Genomic DNA, 15,893 nt, shown 5'->3' with positions numbered 1-15,893 from the left:
TTTTTTAAAACTGTCTCAAATAAAATGTTTTGTACATTTTGAACCCACGTCTCCTGCCCTTTGAGTAACAAAACTGTGTGCCCTAAGTGTATGAATACGGTAATTCTCTGGGTGAAATTCCCAGGGTGGCGTTGTCTGGCAACTTTTAAGATCATCTGATCACCCTGAATTGTTAAATGTGTATTGTATCCCTGTAGCTGCCACATAATAAAATGGCAGTGACAATCTAAGTACTGTCTTTGTTCAGTGACAATCACAGCCAATCCTGGTGATCCTCCTGATCTTTAGAGCCCTTATGGACCTGGGAATAAATGATTATTCATATCGATTCTATCCCCACTGTGGGGCTCTGTACCTTCCTCCTGACTGAAAAAGCTGGTATCATCGAGGAGGATGGGGGAATCAGATTGAGGCTATCTTCAGAGTTAGTCTGATTACAGACTTCTCATATGTGGCTTGAAGGGAGTGTGCCAGACTCCTAAAGTTTTTATTGCCACATCCACCAAGCAATTGACCCTGGCAGTCAGCCTTGCAAACTACCAAACCAGATGCATATTCCATACCTGATAACACTTCAATAATAGAATGATAAAAAAGGAGCATGATGTTTTTTCCCAACATAAAAAAAAACCTCAGCCTGCAGAGAAAGTGCATTCTCTGTTGGGCTGTAGAACACACGTAATCCATATGAACCTTCCAACCCACTGAAGTGTCAGTGTATACACCCAAGTATTTGGAAGTGGTAACCTGGGTAACACGGGAGGACAGAATACTACAAATTGCTACTCAAGTAGAAGTACTGTTACTTTGCTGATACTTTATTTAAGTAGAAGTTCTGCTGTAAAATCTACTGTAAACAGTAGCTCATTTAAAATGCACTACATGTAAAAGTTACTGAGTTATTTTTTCAAAACAATAACTGGTATGATCTTTTCCATGCAATTATAAAAGTAACAGAAGATATAGAAGTCCTAACACTGTAGCTCCCTAAATGCTTTTTTATGTTGCATCATTTTGGTGCTTGGCCCTCGGATGTCTTCGGACCGCATGGATTATTGAATATGGAGGCCCAGCTAGGAGTTTCTCTTGGCTGGCTGGTTAACTGCATGTTTTTTTGCCCCAAACTCCATGGGATTAGCATAAGATGGGCATGTCTAGAAAGGGAACATACAGAGCCCATTTTCATTCAGATATCTTGAGGTCAGCAGTCAAGGGACCCCTTTGAAAATGGCCATGCCAGTTGTTTCCTCACCTAAATGTAGCCCAATTTTGGAGAAATACTTATCCCCTGCTGACAATCTACCATGACATACTTGGTGTCAATGGATTCCTTTGCTCATCTGTTTTCATATGATATACAGTATCATCATTTTGCTAAAAACCTCAGCCTGCTACAGTGTCTGAAAGACAGTAGGCCTGTGTGAAGCCATTGGACTAAACCTATGAGATTCATGGCTTTTGAGAAAACAAACAGTTTTCTTCCTCACTGGCGGAAGAACTAAACACCTTTTTCGCATGCTTTGAGGCTACTGGTGCTAGCGCTGGGGCTAGCGCAATCAAAGCAGGCGACCTGACCGATGAGGAGAACCGCCCACTCTCCCTTTCAGAGCTCGATGTAAGGAGGGCTCTGAGACGAGTTAAGAGCAGGAAGGCAGCCAGACCAGATAGCATCCCTGGGCGTCTGCTAAAATCCTGCACTAACCAGCTAGCTCCGGTGTTCACATCCATCTTCAATCTGTCCCTGGCCCACTCTGTTGTTCCAACTTGCCTTAAAAAGTCCACCATCATCCCTGTGCCAAAAAAGACCAACCCAGCCGGTCTAAATGACTACTGCCCTGTAGCACTGACCTCTGTGGTGATGAAGTGCTTTGAGAGACTCATCAAAGACTTCATCTGTTCATCATTACCGGACTCCCTGGACCCCCTTCAGTTCGCCTATCGCCCCAATAGGAGTACTGGCAACACCATCACTCATGTCCTCCACTCTATCCTCTATCGAGTCCCTCACTCTGCTCCTGGGTTCAGAGCTTCCTGACCGGCAGACCACAGGTGGAAAAGGTTGGAACCCACAACTTCAGCTCTCGTACACTTAACACTGGTGCCCCCCAAGGCTGCGTACTGAGCCCTCTGCTCTACTCCATTTACACCCATGACTGCACAGTGACACACCGATCCAACATCATTGTGAAATTTGCGGATGACACAGTGGTGGTAGGCCTGATCTCTAATAGCAACAAGACGGCTTATCTGGAGGAGGTGGAGCTTTATTAGGTTATTGGTACAGCAAGTTATTATTGTAAATTGTGGACCAAGTTCAAGCTTTAGGAAACATCCATTGCTAACAGCTAAAAAGATGACTCTCACTGTGATATGTATGCATATGAGGAGAAATATGGGCCATATATTGTACCTACAGTGTCAGGTTTAGTCCCAAGCTCTTAACAAACTTGCAGTTACTATACATTCACCTAGCCTACGCGGTCTGCAGTCTGATGCATTCACAGTTGGGGAATACTCACTATAAATTTAACAAGTGATATATTCTGCTTTATTTGGCTTTGTTTCAAGATAATTAGATCAATATCGTATTTTAATTATGAAACACTGTGTTTGAATCCAGTAATTTCAGAGTGATTGATGTTTGATTTTGAATAGTAGGAAAGACAACATGGTAACTGTGTCTGGATTGTCTCTTCAGTTATTTTGTCTCATATTGTAGCATTTTATTGAATAAAAATTCATTGTTGTTTGGTTAGTGTGTTTTGAAAAGCCAACATATGAAATTTTATGCCAACAAATACACTTAGAAGACTGTATGTGTAAATTGCTGTTAGTGTATTATGAGCCAGTTGAATATTTGCTACATACTGTACTGCATAATACTCAATCACAGCATAGTTACAAGCTTAGTGTATTGCAAAATTATGAACCTGCACCCCTGTTGTTTTGCAGGAAAATTTCTGTCCTACCAGCAATTTCAATCTCTGCCCACTAGAGTGTGATGTTGCATCATAGTGCAATAGTACAAACATTGTTCATTTATTTATTTATTTATTGTTTTTTTTTTTTTTTTTTTTTTTTTTTTCAGGCTGTTGTAGTGAACCGTGGACTCAATTCGACTGTGCAACATTTGTATAGTCATCAAGAAAACTAAAACTAAATGGAAGAATGTAAACTGTTGAAGCTTATTGACCCCACAAAAGTGGGACGGGCTGTTCCGGGAAAGTGAAACTGATGGCTCATATTTGCTAAACCAGTTGGTCTGGCACAGACAAGAGAGAGCAGCCATGGCTTCTGCTTCTTACATGGAGGATTTGACTTGTTCTATCTGTCTGACTATCTTCACTGATCCGGTGAGCCTTCTCTGTGGCCACTCTTTCTGCAGAAAATGTATCACAAACTCCCTGAGCATAAAGGACCAGTGTCCACAGTGTCGGACAACTGTTCCAAAAGAGGAGAAATACTTCCCAACAACCAACAAAATTCTGAAAAGCCTTGCTGACAAAGCTAAAGAAGCTGAGAAGATAAAGAGAGAACAGGGAGATGAGAGAAGAGAAGTAAGTGTGTTATTTTTTGTTGAAATAATTTAACACTGTATGTGCTCATTGTAATGCGAGTCTTGAAGCAGGATAGTTAACTCTGTTGTTGTAGTCTTCTTTGTCTCGTCTTCTTTGTTGCTACATTGTTTTTCATTTCATTTATTGTTTTTTTATTATTATTAAAGGTTGCTCAGTTCTTGTGCCCTGAGCATGAAGAAAAGCTGAAACTGTTCTGTGAAACAGACCAACAGTTAGTTTGCGTCATATGCCGAGATGGGGAGAGGCATGATGGACACAAATTTAAACCAATCAGAGAAGCAGCTACATCTCTGAGGCGGGAGCTGGAGAAGGGTATGGAGCACCTTCCTGATGAGATTGATGCCATAGAGAGCTTAGCCAATAGACAGAGAGAAGAAATAACAAAAACCCAGGTGACGTCCCAGCAGCTGATGACCCAAATCAGAACCCAGTTTGAGGAGATGCATCAGTTTCTGAGACAGAGAGAGGAGGAGATAAAGAATGAGCTAAAGGAGAAAGAGACAGAGGCTGTAGAGGAGATGACTGAGAAGTTTAAGGCAATGGACCTGGCTTTGTCTGAGAGTAGAGAGCTGCAGGTGAAGGTGACAGCAGCTCTGGAAATTTCTGACTCAGTGAAGTTCTTGCAGAGCTGGACTGAAGTGAACAACATGCTGACTCCAGAGTGTTTGTTCAGGCCCAGAGCAAATGATCTGCAGGTGGCCCGCACTTCTCTCAGTTTGGGTCCTTATGAAAGTCACCTGCAGTTCTTTGTGTGGAAGGAGATGCTTCAGGTGGTCAAGCCCCAGGCAGAGCTGCTCTCACTGAGAAGAGAAAATACAGATGTAACTGTGTCTGATGACGGACGCAGTTTGCTTTGTACTCCCAAAAGCAGCCAATCTCAATCAGGTTCACTTTTTGGCCGTGCCACAAATGTCAGCTCTAGCCAAACCACAAGTTCTTTTGAATTTGTATTTGGTTCAGCCCAAGGCACAGGATCATTTGGGTCCGCTTTTACCCAAACTGGGGGATTATTTGGATCTGGCTCTACCCAAGACAAGGTATTATTTGGATCTAGCTCTAACCAAAACAATGTAGTATTTGGATCTAGCTCTAACCAAGACAAGGGATTATTTGGATCTAGCTCTAACCAAGACAAGGGATTATTTGGATCTAGCTCTAACCAAAACAATGTAGTATTTGGATCTAGCTCTAACCAAGACAAGGGATTATTTGGATCTAGCTCTAACCAAAACAATGTAGTATTTGGATCTAGCTCTAACCAAGACAAGGGATTATTTGGATCTAGCTCTAACCAAAACAATGTAGTATTTGGATCTAGCTCTAACCAAGACAAGGGATTATTTGGATCTAGCTCTAACCAAGACAAGGGATTATTTGGATCTAGCTCTAACCAAGACAAGGGATTATTTGGATCTAGCTCTACCCAAGACAAGGGATTATTTGGATTTGGCTCAAATCATATGGAGTATGAAGACAGTTCTTTTGACAGTTCTATGAAGACAAATCATGCATTCAGTGTCAATGAGTTCAGCTCAGGGCAGCATTACTGGGAGACAGAGGTTGGACTGAGGAATTACTGGGAAATAGGGGTGAAAGGTCATTTCCTCACATATAATGGCCAAAAATATGCCATCTCCAATCAGTCCTCAGAAACAGAGCTCACATTTACAGATAGACCTCGAAAGATTGGGATTTACCTAAACTGCTCCTCCAAGGAGCTTTCCTTCTACGATGCAGACAAGATGAAACATGTTCATACTCTGAGCTCAAGTCTCATGTCCCTGCCAGTGTCAGCTTATTTTAACATTGGACACAGTGAGGACATAGATCGTAACCCTCTGACAGTGTGCTGGTACTGAGCAGAGGGATGCTGGACCACAAGGAGCTTGGGCCTTTGTAAATTCAAAAACAAACAAACAAACAAAATGAATAGAATTAAAAAAGAGATGTGATTCTGCTTGAAAATACACTGTCCTTTTTTTTTTTTTTTTTAAAAGCAACATCTGCAAAATGAATAGAATGAAAGAACTGATAAAAAATAGAAAGTCATACTCATATTATCAGCTCATTTTGAAAAACTGAATGGTTTTGTGTATTAAATCATTGTTTGCATCTGCTCTGTTTTAAATCAACACACAGCATTTGATGTAACTCTGTCTTGTGCAACTTGGATGAGCAGCTGTGTACTGTAGAAACTAGGGACTGTGTATGTCATTAGGGTGATCTTTTCATGATTATGTATTCTCTGTCATGCAAGACTCTTGGTTATCACTTATGGGATTTGTTGATATATCATGTAAAGAAGAATGCTGTCAAAGAATTACTTATTGTCTAAATACTCATATTGCTTTAGCAATGAATACACTGACTTAATGACAAGATGTTTTAATGTTTTATCACCAAAAAATATAGCTTTTATAATCAACGTTGCCTTGGTTTCAATATATGTAACTTTGGCTTCATCAGTACAAAATAAAACATTTATTAACATGGATGAGCATGAGTAAAAAACAAATAAACTCCTGAAATTAAACTTACTTTTGACTCACAGTCCTTTTGTTTGTTTGTGTGTGAGTGTGTGTGTGTGTGTGTGTGTGTGTGTGTGTGTGTGTGTGTGTGTGTGTAGGGGCTGTCATTTCATTCAGCATGCTTTGTCTTTTGGTTCAAATTCTTTGCACAGCACAGAGTTGGATAGAATTTGGCAAAGGTTCAGGTAGAGTGGCATCTGTGGTGTATGCAGAGCCAAGGTAAAGCACCAAGAACCATTTTGACTGAAACCACATTTGTTTAAGAGGTAGTTCTCTTTTCTTAAATCCCAATGAGACAGATGAGAAGGAATTATACTCCAAATTATTCCCATCACTAACTGGACTCTTAGAACTTGCGATGTGGAATATGTGGATGTTTGAGTGACTATGATTTTAATGATTTTGTTTAAGCTGTTTGATGAACACTTCTGCTTTACATCAGAGAGAGAGAGGAAAGATGGGGGGTGACAGGATGCAAAGGTCCCACACTGGATTAGGTCCCAGGATGTTACAGGTACCTGAAGCCGACGTCATCAACTGAACCAGCTGGAGGCTCCTAGGACTTGAATTCTGCTGATTTTTACTGTATTTAATACATCACAGAATAATGCTGCATTTCTGTTCTATCACACATATACATCTGTAGTGTATTCAAGAAGAGATCATAAATTTATCATGTTTTGTACTTTTGAGTTTAGGCTTTAGTCAAGGCAGGGTCGTATTTGTTGTCATGCATGTGAAGTGAAATGGATGAGATGCAAAGTCTGTGAACACTGACATCCAACAGAGAAAGATCAGTAATTTACAGTGAAGAAAACCTTCTTGAATTTGACAAGAAAAGCTTTACAACTGCTTACAATGAATACAATGAATAACAGAGCTGACATTTACAGATAGACCTCGAAAGATTGCGATTTACCTAAACTGCTCCTCCAAGGAGCTTTCCTTCTACGATGCAGACAAAATGAAACATGTTCATACTCTGAGCTCAAGTCTCATGTCCCTGCCAGTGTCAGCTTATTTTAACATTGGACATTGTCTGGTTTCCAATAATGCTAAATGAACTAATGCTAATGCTAAACAGTTGCTAAATAAATAAATAAATAAATAAAAACATAAAAAAAAACCAAAACAAAAACAAAAAAAAAAAAAAACAGGCAATTGTTACTACCAAACCAATGTTTCATAATATAGTATAGTATTTTAGAGTATGAACTCAGTTTCTGTCTTCTCTCTTTTTCTAAACAACCCAGCATCTGACATAACTATCTCTTTTGGACCTTGGATTAGAACCTATGCTCTGTAAAAACTTGTGTATACAATGAATATCAGTTTATCTTTTCATCATTGTCAATGTAGATTTTCAGCATAATTATACCAGCTTCTTGACCATAATACATTGGTTTTAATTATGTCACGTAAAAAAAGAACATGTATCCTCTGAACACTAAAAATGCTTTGCTTTCAGAAATGAATATTATTGTGACTTGCAACATTTTTGCATGTTATTTTTTTTTTTTTTTGGGGGGGGGGGTATATGTAACTTTAGTTTTATCAGTGCAAAGTGGAATACATATTAAAGTGTAAAAATGAGCACCAATGAAGAATTAAAAAAAATAATGATATTGAACTGATGTTTGATTTTCATTGATATGCTTTGCATGCATGTATGAGTGTGTTAGAGGGGAAGTGGCAAGGCTTGTGTGTGTGTATGTTAGGGGTTAAGTTTAAGTAAGTCCAAATTCATAACATAGATGAGAGAGAATAGCCAAATTCAGTCAGATCTCTAAGCACATTTTAATCTGAGTCCTTGCTCTTGCAATCTCCAAAGAGTGAATGTTTAGTGATTAGTTGAGTGATGATGATTTTGTTATTTTGTTTTCATTGTGTGTGACATTTCTGCTTTGACTGGACAGTTTAAAACAGCAAGGAGGAGGTAGAGGGGATGACATGAGGTCTTAGACTGAATTAGATCCCAGGATGTCACAGATACCTGAAGTACACTTTAGTCAACTGAACTGAAAGCATGACCCTGTTTTTTGATTTGGCAACTCTTTACTGTATTCAATGTGTTACAGTAGAATACAGCATTTATGTTCTGTCTTGCATATGAACTGTAGTGATTTGAGGGAAGGAGTGTTGCTCCTTAAGGCAAAGTCCTATGGTCTCAGCTACTTACTGATACCACAAAGGTCCTCTTACACAGACTGCAGCAACATTTTACTTGTCTCCTCTGTACTGTAGCCATATAATCTGTGTTGAAACTGTTTACCTTCATCAGTCACGGCTCTCCTAGACAGTGTGGTTTACACTGTTCCCAATGGAGCAACTGTGGGTCTCTCATCCCACTGATTTTTCACTCTTGAAACAAAAATGAACAAAATGTGGCATTTGAATATCAAGTGCAAAAAAAAAGTGTCGTAGAAAACTATCCATACATCCATTATCTATACTCGTTTTTTGTCTGATTGTTTCATAGGTTTGTTTGTTGATGTACTAAATCTGTCAGAGCTCATAATTCCCCCTCATTATTATTTATCAGCATAATTCATCATTATGCTGTGTGACAGAGCTGCAATGAAATGAGGAACTATGAAAGAAGTTTATTATATACCGTATGTAAAGTCTCAAATAAAATGCAACCTATGATACAATTATTAATATGTGATGCTGAGCATGCACAAGTTGTTATTTTGTGTAAAAGTGTTGAGTTTTTTGGTGTATCCACCTACTTCGTCTGCTTCTAATTCTGTTAATGATGCTGCACATTACCCAGATGGATTTGTTTGTTTGTTTGTTTGTTTTAGGCTGAAAGGGTTTTTCCTTAAAGAGCCTAGTAACCCTTTTGATGTAGATCACGACTGTGTTACCTCAATCATAAAGCATTTTGCCTGGGGATGTTGGTGTACCATATATAGAGGAAGCCATTATCATAGGGGTGCCTTTGGGTGAAGCAGATGCACTGTGGGAGGTCTGGGAAGTTCTGCAGGTTGCAGTTAAAAAACATGGGGTCATCATACAAGCGGCCAGGTCACAACATTCAAAGAGGGAGTGGCTAGTCCTGGAGAATTGAGATAACTTTAATTTTCAAGTTGCAAACAGAAGATAAAAGATATGTCACTGTACAGAGTGAGGCTTGCCTGTTAAACCGTCTATTCATCTTTTACCAGTAATAATAAAATGGAAGAGACAATCTAAAGTACTGTCTTTGTTCAGTGACAACCACAGCCAATCCTGGTGCTCCTCCTGCTGTTTAGAGCCCCTATGGACCTGGGAATAAATGATTATTCATATCAATTCTATCCACACTGTGGGGCTCTGTACCTTCCTCCTGACTGAAAAAGCTGGTATCATCGAGGAGGATGGGGGAATCAGATCGAGGCTATCTTCAGAGCTAGTCTGATTACAGACTTCTCATATGTGGCTTGGAGGGAGCGTGCCAGACTCCAAAAGTTTTTATTGCCACATCCACCAAGCAATTGACCCTGGCAGTCAGCCTTGCAAACTACCAAACCAGATGCATATTCCATACCTGATAACACTTCAATACTAGAATGATAAAAAAGAAGCATGATGTTTTTGCTCAGCATCAAAAAAACCTCAGCCTTCAGAGAAAGTGCATTCGCTGTAGAACACACATAATCCATGTGAACCTTCCAACCCACTGAAGTGTCAGTGTATACACCCAAGTATTTGGAAGTGGTAACCTGGGTGACTTGGGAGGACAGAAAACTACAAATTGCTACTCGAGTAGAAGTAGCCTACTGTTACTTTGCTGATATTTTATTTAAGTAGAAGTAGAAGTAGGCTACTGCTGTAAAAAATGTACTGTAAAAGTAGCTCATTTAAAATGTACTGCGTTTAAAAGTTATGGAGTTATTTTTTCAAAACAATAACTGTTAGGTGTGACCTTCTCCATGCAATTATAAAACAAACAGAAGATAAAGTGGTCCTAATACTGTAGCTCCCTAAATGCTTTTTTATATTGCATCATTTTGGTGCTTGGCCCTCTGGCGTCTTCAGACTGCATGGATTATTGAATATGGAGGCCCAGCAAGGAGTTTCTCTTGGCTGGCTGGTTAACTGCATGTTTTTTGCCCCAAACTGCATGGGATTAGCATAAGATGGGCATGTCTAGAAAGGGGACACACAGAGCCCATTTTCATTCAGATATCTTGAGGTCAGCAGTCAAGGGACCCCTTTGAAAATGGCCATGCCAGTTTTTTTCCTCGCCAAAATGTAGCCCAATTGTGGAGCAATACTTATCCCCTGCTGACAACCTACCATGACATACTTGGTGTCAATGGATTCCTTTGGTCATCTGTTTTCATATAATATACAGTATCTTCATTTTGCTAAAAACTCAGCCTGCTACAGTGTCTGAAAGACAGTAGGCCTGTGTGAAGCCATTGGACTAAACCTATGAGATTCATGGCTTTTGAGAAAACATACAGGGCAGGAGCCCAAGAGGGCCCCCATCAAGGTTCTAGTAAGACCATGTGGACAGTCAGCACTGTTTCTGGTGCCTTTCACTGTACAGAGTTTGGTAAATAAATGCAGAGAAGCTGGATCTAAACTGGAAAAGAGCTCTCCACTGCCCCTCGAGGCATGGTGAAGTACACAATTTGTATCCTCATCAGGTATGTACCAAAGTATTAATGTTGTTCTTTGGTAATAAAATTTCCAAACAGTAAGAAAATCCCTGCACCTACTCTCCAACTAGCAGCTCCAGTCTTTTTCCACTCCAGCATCATGTTACACTCTCAATACTTCCATCACCATCCATCATCAGTCCTTTACTGTAGGATAAACAACTGTAAACCATGTTTTCTTATAATTTTTTTTGTTTTTTTATTTATTTATTTATTTATTTATTTCGGGTAATCATACAGGTACTAAGAAAAGGTGGAACTGAAAACTGATGAAGCTCAGCGATGATGATGATGATGATGATTGATACTTTATTCATCCTGAAGGAAATTCACATTTTCCAGCAGTATCCACAGATTAAAAAATGACATCCGAGAACTAAGTGTACAATGTGCAACAAAAAACAGTGCGCATAGATGTATACAATGTGCATAGAGCTGCAGTATCCACAGATTTTAAAAAATTGACATCAGAAGACATCAGAAGAAAAAGACACTTTAAAAGGCTTGCAATAAGTACTGCTTAATTAATAAGTGGTTAATTAAATACACTATACAATATCTTATAAAGATAGGGAGTGGCTTTTCCTGGAAAGTGACAGTTCAAAGTCCTTAACCCTCCTGTTATGTTCAAATTTGACATCCCTTATGTTTGGGGTCAATTTGACCCCAGCAGTTTAAACCTCAACAAAATTATTATAATTAAAATTGTTACCAAAATTTTTGTGTCAGGTACTTTAGGTTTCTTTGTTGACTACCTGAATAGTCCTTTAAATAAAACATAACTCCCCCCCACCCCCACCTATACATCCAGTTTTCCTATTATGCGACTATGGAAAAATATGCAAATCACCATAAAATCTCACTGATTGACCTAAAATTGGAAAGAAATATATTTTTGGTGTTTTAATGGTTTGATATTATTTCTAAGAACAGATTTTTGTTATCTATAATATTTGGAAAGAAAAACTATTTCTATTATCAAGGATAGTAACATGTCTTATGTTCGGGGTCAATTTGACCACAGGAAAAAGAAACACAACTTCTGAGTGAGTAACCCAATGTAGGCCTGCAAATGGGTCACATCCAAGTCTTTCCAGCTGTCCCCATACACACCTCCCCTCTAAGTTTGTCATCACAAGTATATCCCCACCTGATGGTGTTACAAAGGGCTCAAATGCTGATTTTATGTCTTGAACATGGCTGACAGCGTATCTGCTGGAGCCTGGAACCATTTTGATGACATTAGCAGCACTGAGTCTACCCTGTTGTTCATGTGGGGAGAGAGACCATGACACCTCTCCATTTTTGGAAGGTAACGTGTCTGCTGGTGGTTGAGAGACAACAGGAGGGTCAGGGTTTCATTCTCATCAGAGGATGCCTCATAACCAGGGTCCTCCTCAACATGATCCTCTGTCTCTGACACATTCTCCTCTGTGTCACTTCACTGTCAAAGAGCTGTGACAAAACCTCACTGGCAGAAAACCTTTGCTTCGCGTTCATATTCAGCTAAGAGAGAGAGCATAAAGTGAGAGTACACAGAGCAACAAGAGAAATGATTTAGAAGGCTGCTGTGCAAGCTTCTATATGTTTGCTCCTGCCCCATGTGGTGGGAACTATCAATGTCCTTGTGGGAACCATATTTCCCCACCCTCACAGCACGGGAAATATCGAAGTTCTTGTAGGTATTATGTTTTCCCCTCCCCAATATCTCCCCCCATATCACCCATATGAGTGGTTCCCATACTACTTCAGGTATGGTTATGTTAGCTTAGGGCCCTAAAGCAGAGGAAAGTTTTTTGAAGATTATCAAATTGCATGTTATAGTGACCTCAATATCATCAAAAAAAAAAACAACAAAAATGTGTGTAAAACGGTGTTTTTACAGCTAAAACAGCCTGGGGTCAAATTGACCCCAAACACCACCAATGCGTACAAAATGCGTACAGGACACTGTAAACATATCATTGTGTGAATTTCATGTTTACCCGGTAGTATCCATTAAATTAGGAAAAGTCATAAAATATGAAGCAAAAAAAATGATGTTAAGCATTTATTTAGAGACGTTAAAAACTGAATGGGGTCAAATTGACCCCAAACATAATAGGAGGGTTAAGTCAGTCTGGCAGAGACAGGAGGAAGAGAGAGCAGCCAAGCCAGTGAGCCTTCTCTGTGGCCACTCTTTCTGCAGAAAATGTATCACCAACTCTCTGAGCATAAAGGACCAGTGTCCACAGTGTCGGACAACTGTTCCAAAAGAGGAGAAATACTTCCCAACAACCAGCCACATTCTGAAAAGCCTTGCTGACAAAGCTAAAGAAGCTGAGACGATAAAGAGAGAACAGGGAGATGAGGTCACAGGGGTAAGTTTGTTATCTTTTGTTGAAATACTTTAATGTTGTGTGTGCCCATTGTAATGCAGTTGTCTGTGAATCTTGGAGCAGGATAATTAACTTCCTTGTTGTGCTCTTATTTGTCTCCTCTCCTTTATTGTTATAATCTTTTATTGTTTCATTGTTTTATTAAAGGTTGCTCAGTTCTTGTGCCCTGAGCATGAAGAAAAGCTGAAACTGTTCTGTGAAACAGATCAACAATTAGCCTGCGTCATATGCCGAGATGGGGAGGGGCATGCACATATAATTTGAAAACGCAAATTTAACACCCTCAGAGTTGAAATCAACACTGACTCGGGGTTTATATGGGAACCACTGGTTAAGTGTTAAATTAACACTTTTGAAAGTGTTAAAATTATTAACACTGTGACAGTGTTACCAAACAAACTCTTAGAGTGTAAAATATTAACACCACGATAGATGACAAGAACACTAGATTAGTGTTCAAAGTTCACTAATTATTGACACCAACAGAGTTAACTATTCAACACTGCACCAGTATTCAATTTACATTTTGTGGTGTTAAATGTACATTTAACTAGTGTTTACTAGACTACTGATAAGGTGTACATTGTCCACTGAGATTAACACTATTAAGAGTTAAAAATGTACAATCTATAAGTGTTAATCTAATCATCCACCACCCATGTACAATAATCACTCCAAAAAGTACTGCAATGAAAAATATTTTATTTTTCTTTGACAGGGGCTTCACTTTAAATCTGACAGGGTGCAGGCCACTCCTAAAACCCTGTACAGTACTGCCCAAAACATGAGGTAGCTCTTAAGTGTTGCTTACCCTATACAATGCAGCTGTCTGGCACAACATAGAAAAACGAGTCTGTACCATAAGACAATTGAACATCAAAGGGCTTGAAGTATCTCAAGTCATGAGGTGTAACAACTGAAACATTATGAATATTGTCAACAACATGAAATGCATGAAAGTGCTCCACAAATGAGGTCTCCATTTCAGATACCAAAAAATAAACTTCTTTTCTAAGAAATATGCACACAATCTTATTGAACACTGGCATCTCATTAACAACATCTGTGCAAACAACAAGACCCTGGTGATACTCAATGCCATTATGTTTGATCCAGGTTGTAACATTTATTTCACTTGACATATCAATATGAAAATACTCTGAAACCAAATCACCATTTTCAACATCAGTCAGAATTTTCGATTTGACAGGCCCAGACTCAATACCTTTGGCGGACAGTGATTCCCAATGATAGGCAACAGCCATTTGGTGTTTCTTTGCAAGGGACTTTGTTATGTTCTTGAAGTTTTTAATGCTAGACTTAAAGAATTTGTGTTTAGCTTCATACCTCATACTCCAAACATGTACTAAAGGACCAATTTGGCGAATACATTCAGGATAATGGATCATGAAGTGATGTTTTGGGATCAAAGTATTTTCAGGATATAAAATTGTAAATAATCGGTGGTGCTCTTCAATAAGATGTTTTAAAAATACAGTCATTCCCTCAGTAACACATGGGGAAAATACTATGTTCACAATATGCAACAACAGTAACAACAAATGCCAGTGTGTGTCACCTTCTGGAACAACATCTCCGAAGATTAGTGGGAGATTTCGAATAAGGCACAATGTTTGACTGGCATTAAGCCCAATACCACTGCCACTGCAAAACATATTAATGTGTGTTGGACGATTTTTTTTATCCATGAAGCCATAGTTGAATGCATATACACGTTGGAGTATGTTTTCATTAGAAATAAAGTTCTGATTCAAATACTCAAACAACAACTTAATCTCATATTGTCCTACACCTTCTAAGATATCGTGCATTATATCAAACACAAAATTATCGGATACATACAAATATGACAATGAATTAAGTATACTATTGCGTTTGAGCCCAAAACAAGAATTTTCCCTTGGATTCTCAACAAGGTAACTGTAATGCTGCTCATTGGTTAATTTGGTTCGCAAAATCACACGTGGATCACTTTCGCTAAACACTGTTTGAGCTGTTGCTTTATCAATGAGACACATTCTGCAGTAATGGTGTGCAGAGAAAGACTCAACATAACCCAGAATTGAGTTCAGACCTAAATTGTCACCTGTTACTTGTGCAATGGTGCCAAAAACAGGTTCTTCAGCAAATGACACTTTCATTCCATTGCTCTCTAATACTTTAACATCTTCTACAAATGGAGTAAGTATTTTGTCAATACCATATTTTTTTGCATCTTGCGAATGAAACAAAGAAATTAGGTGGATGTTCATCAGGGATGAGTTTAGACATGGTGGCAAATTGCGGAGGGTAAAATATAGACATCCTAGCTTATGAATACCTTGTTTTGACCCTAGTGGATTTGATGTTTCAAAGTCATCATAATAAACTTGAATTTGCAATGCATTTTTTGATTTTGAATACAATGCATGATTTCTGTAGTATTTTCCATCACAGAAATCCTGGTATAAAGTACTAACAGCAGCAGATTTATTAATCTGATAACAGATTTCTTCATTCTTGAAAATAAACTCTAATGTTTTTAACAGGGGTATGTACATGAAAGTGTCATTTACTGGTACCTGCTCATATACTCCAGATATCTTGTTTCTCTTTGAATCATATCTCACTCCTAAGTGAATTTCTAGTGGTTCAACAACACCCCATTTCTCACTAAAATACTTTGTCCATTTAGAATTTGTGTTCAAGTCACAAAAAGGATTGAAAGTATTGTTGAAGACTTCTTCCACTGCACTT

At 38.8% G+C, this 15,893-nt stretch overlaps 1 protein-coding gene across 1 annotated transcript; it reads left to right on the top strand.

Moving 5' to 3' along the window:
- The first annotated feature begins 3,287 nt into the window (after nucleotides 1-3,287).
- LOC115361443 (nuclear factor 7, ovary-like) lies at nucleotides 3,288-5,437 on the top strand. The gene is made up of 3 exons (XM_030054812.1): nucleotides 3,288-3,353; nucleotides 3,725-4,615; nucleotides 5,222-5,437. Exons 1-3 carry the CDS (start codon nucleotides 3,288-3,290, stop codon nucleotides 5,435-5,437), a joined length of 1,173 nt encoding a protein of 390 aa, XP_029910672.1.
- The last annotated feature ends 10,456 nt before the right edge of the window (nucleotides 5,438-15,893 follow it).

The sequence above is a fragment of the Myripristis murdjan genome, chromosome 7 (assembly GCF_902150065.1).
Source record: "Myripristis murdjan chromosome 7, fMyrMur1.1, whole genome shotgun sequence".
NCBI lineage: Eukaryota > Metazoa > Chordata > Actinopteri > Holocentriformes > Holocentridae > Myripristis > Myripristis murdjan.
The sequence above is the reverse complement of the archived record's forward strand: the minus strand, read 5'-3'. Positions and strand labels throughout refer to the sequence as shown.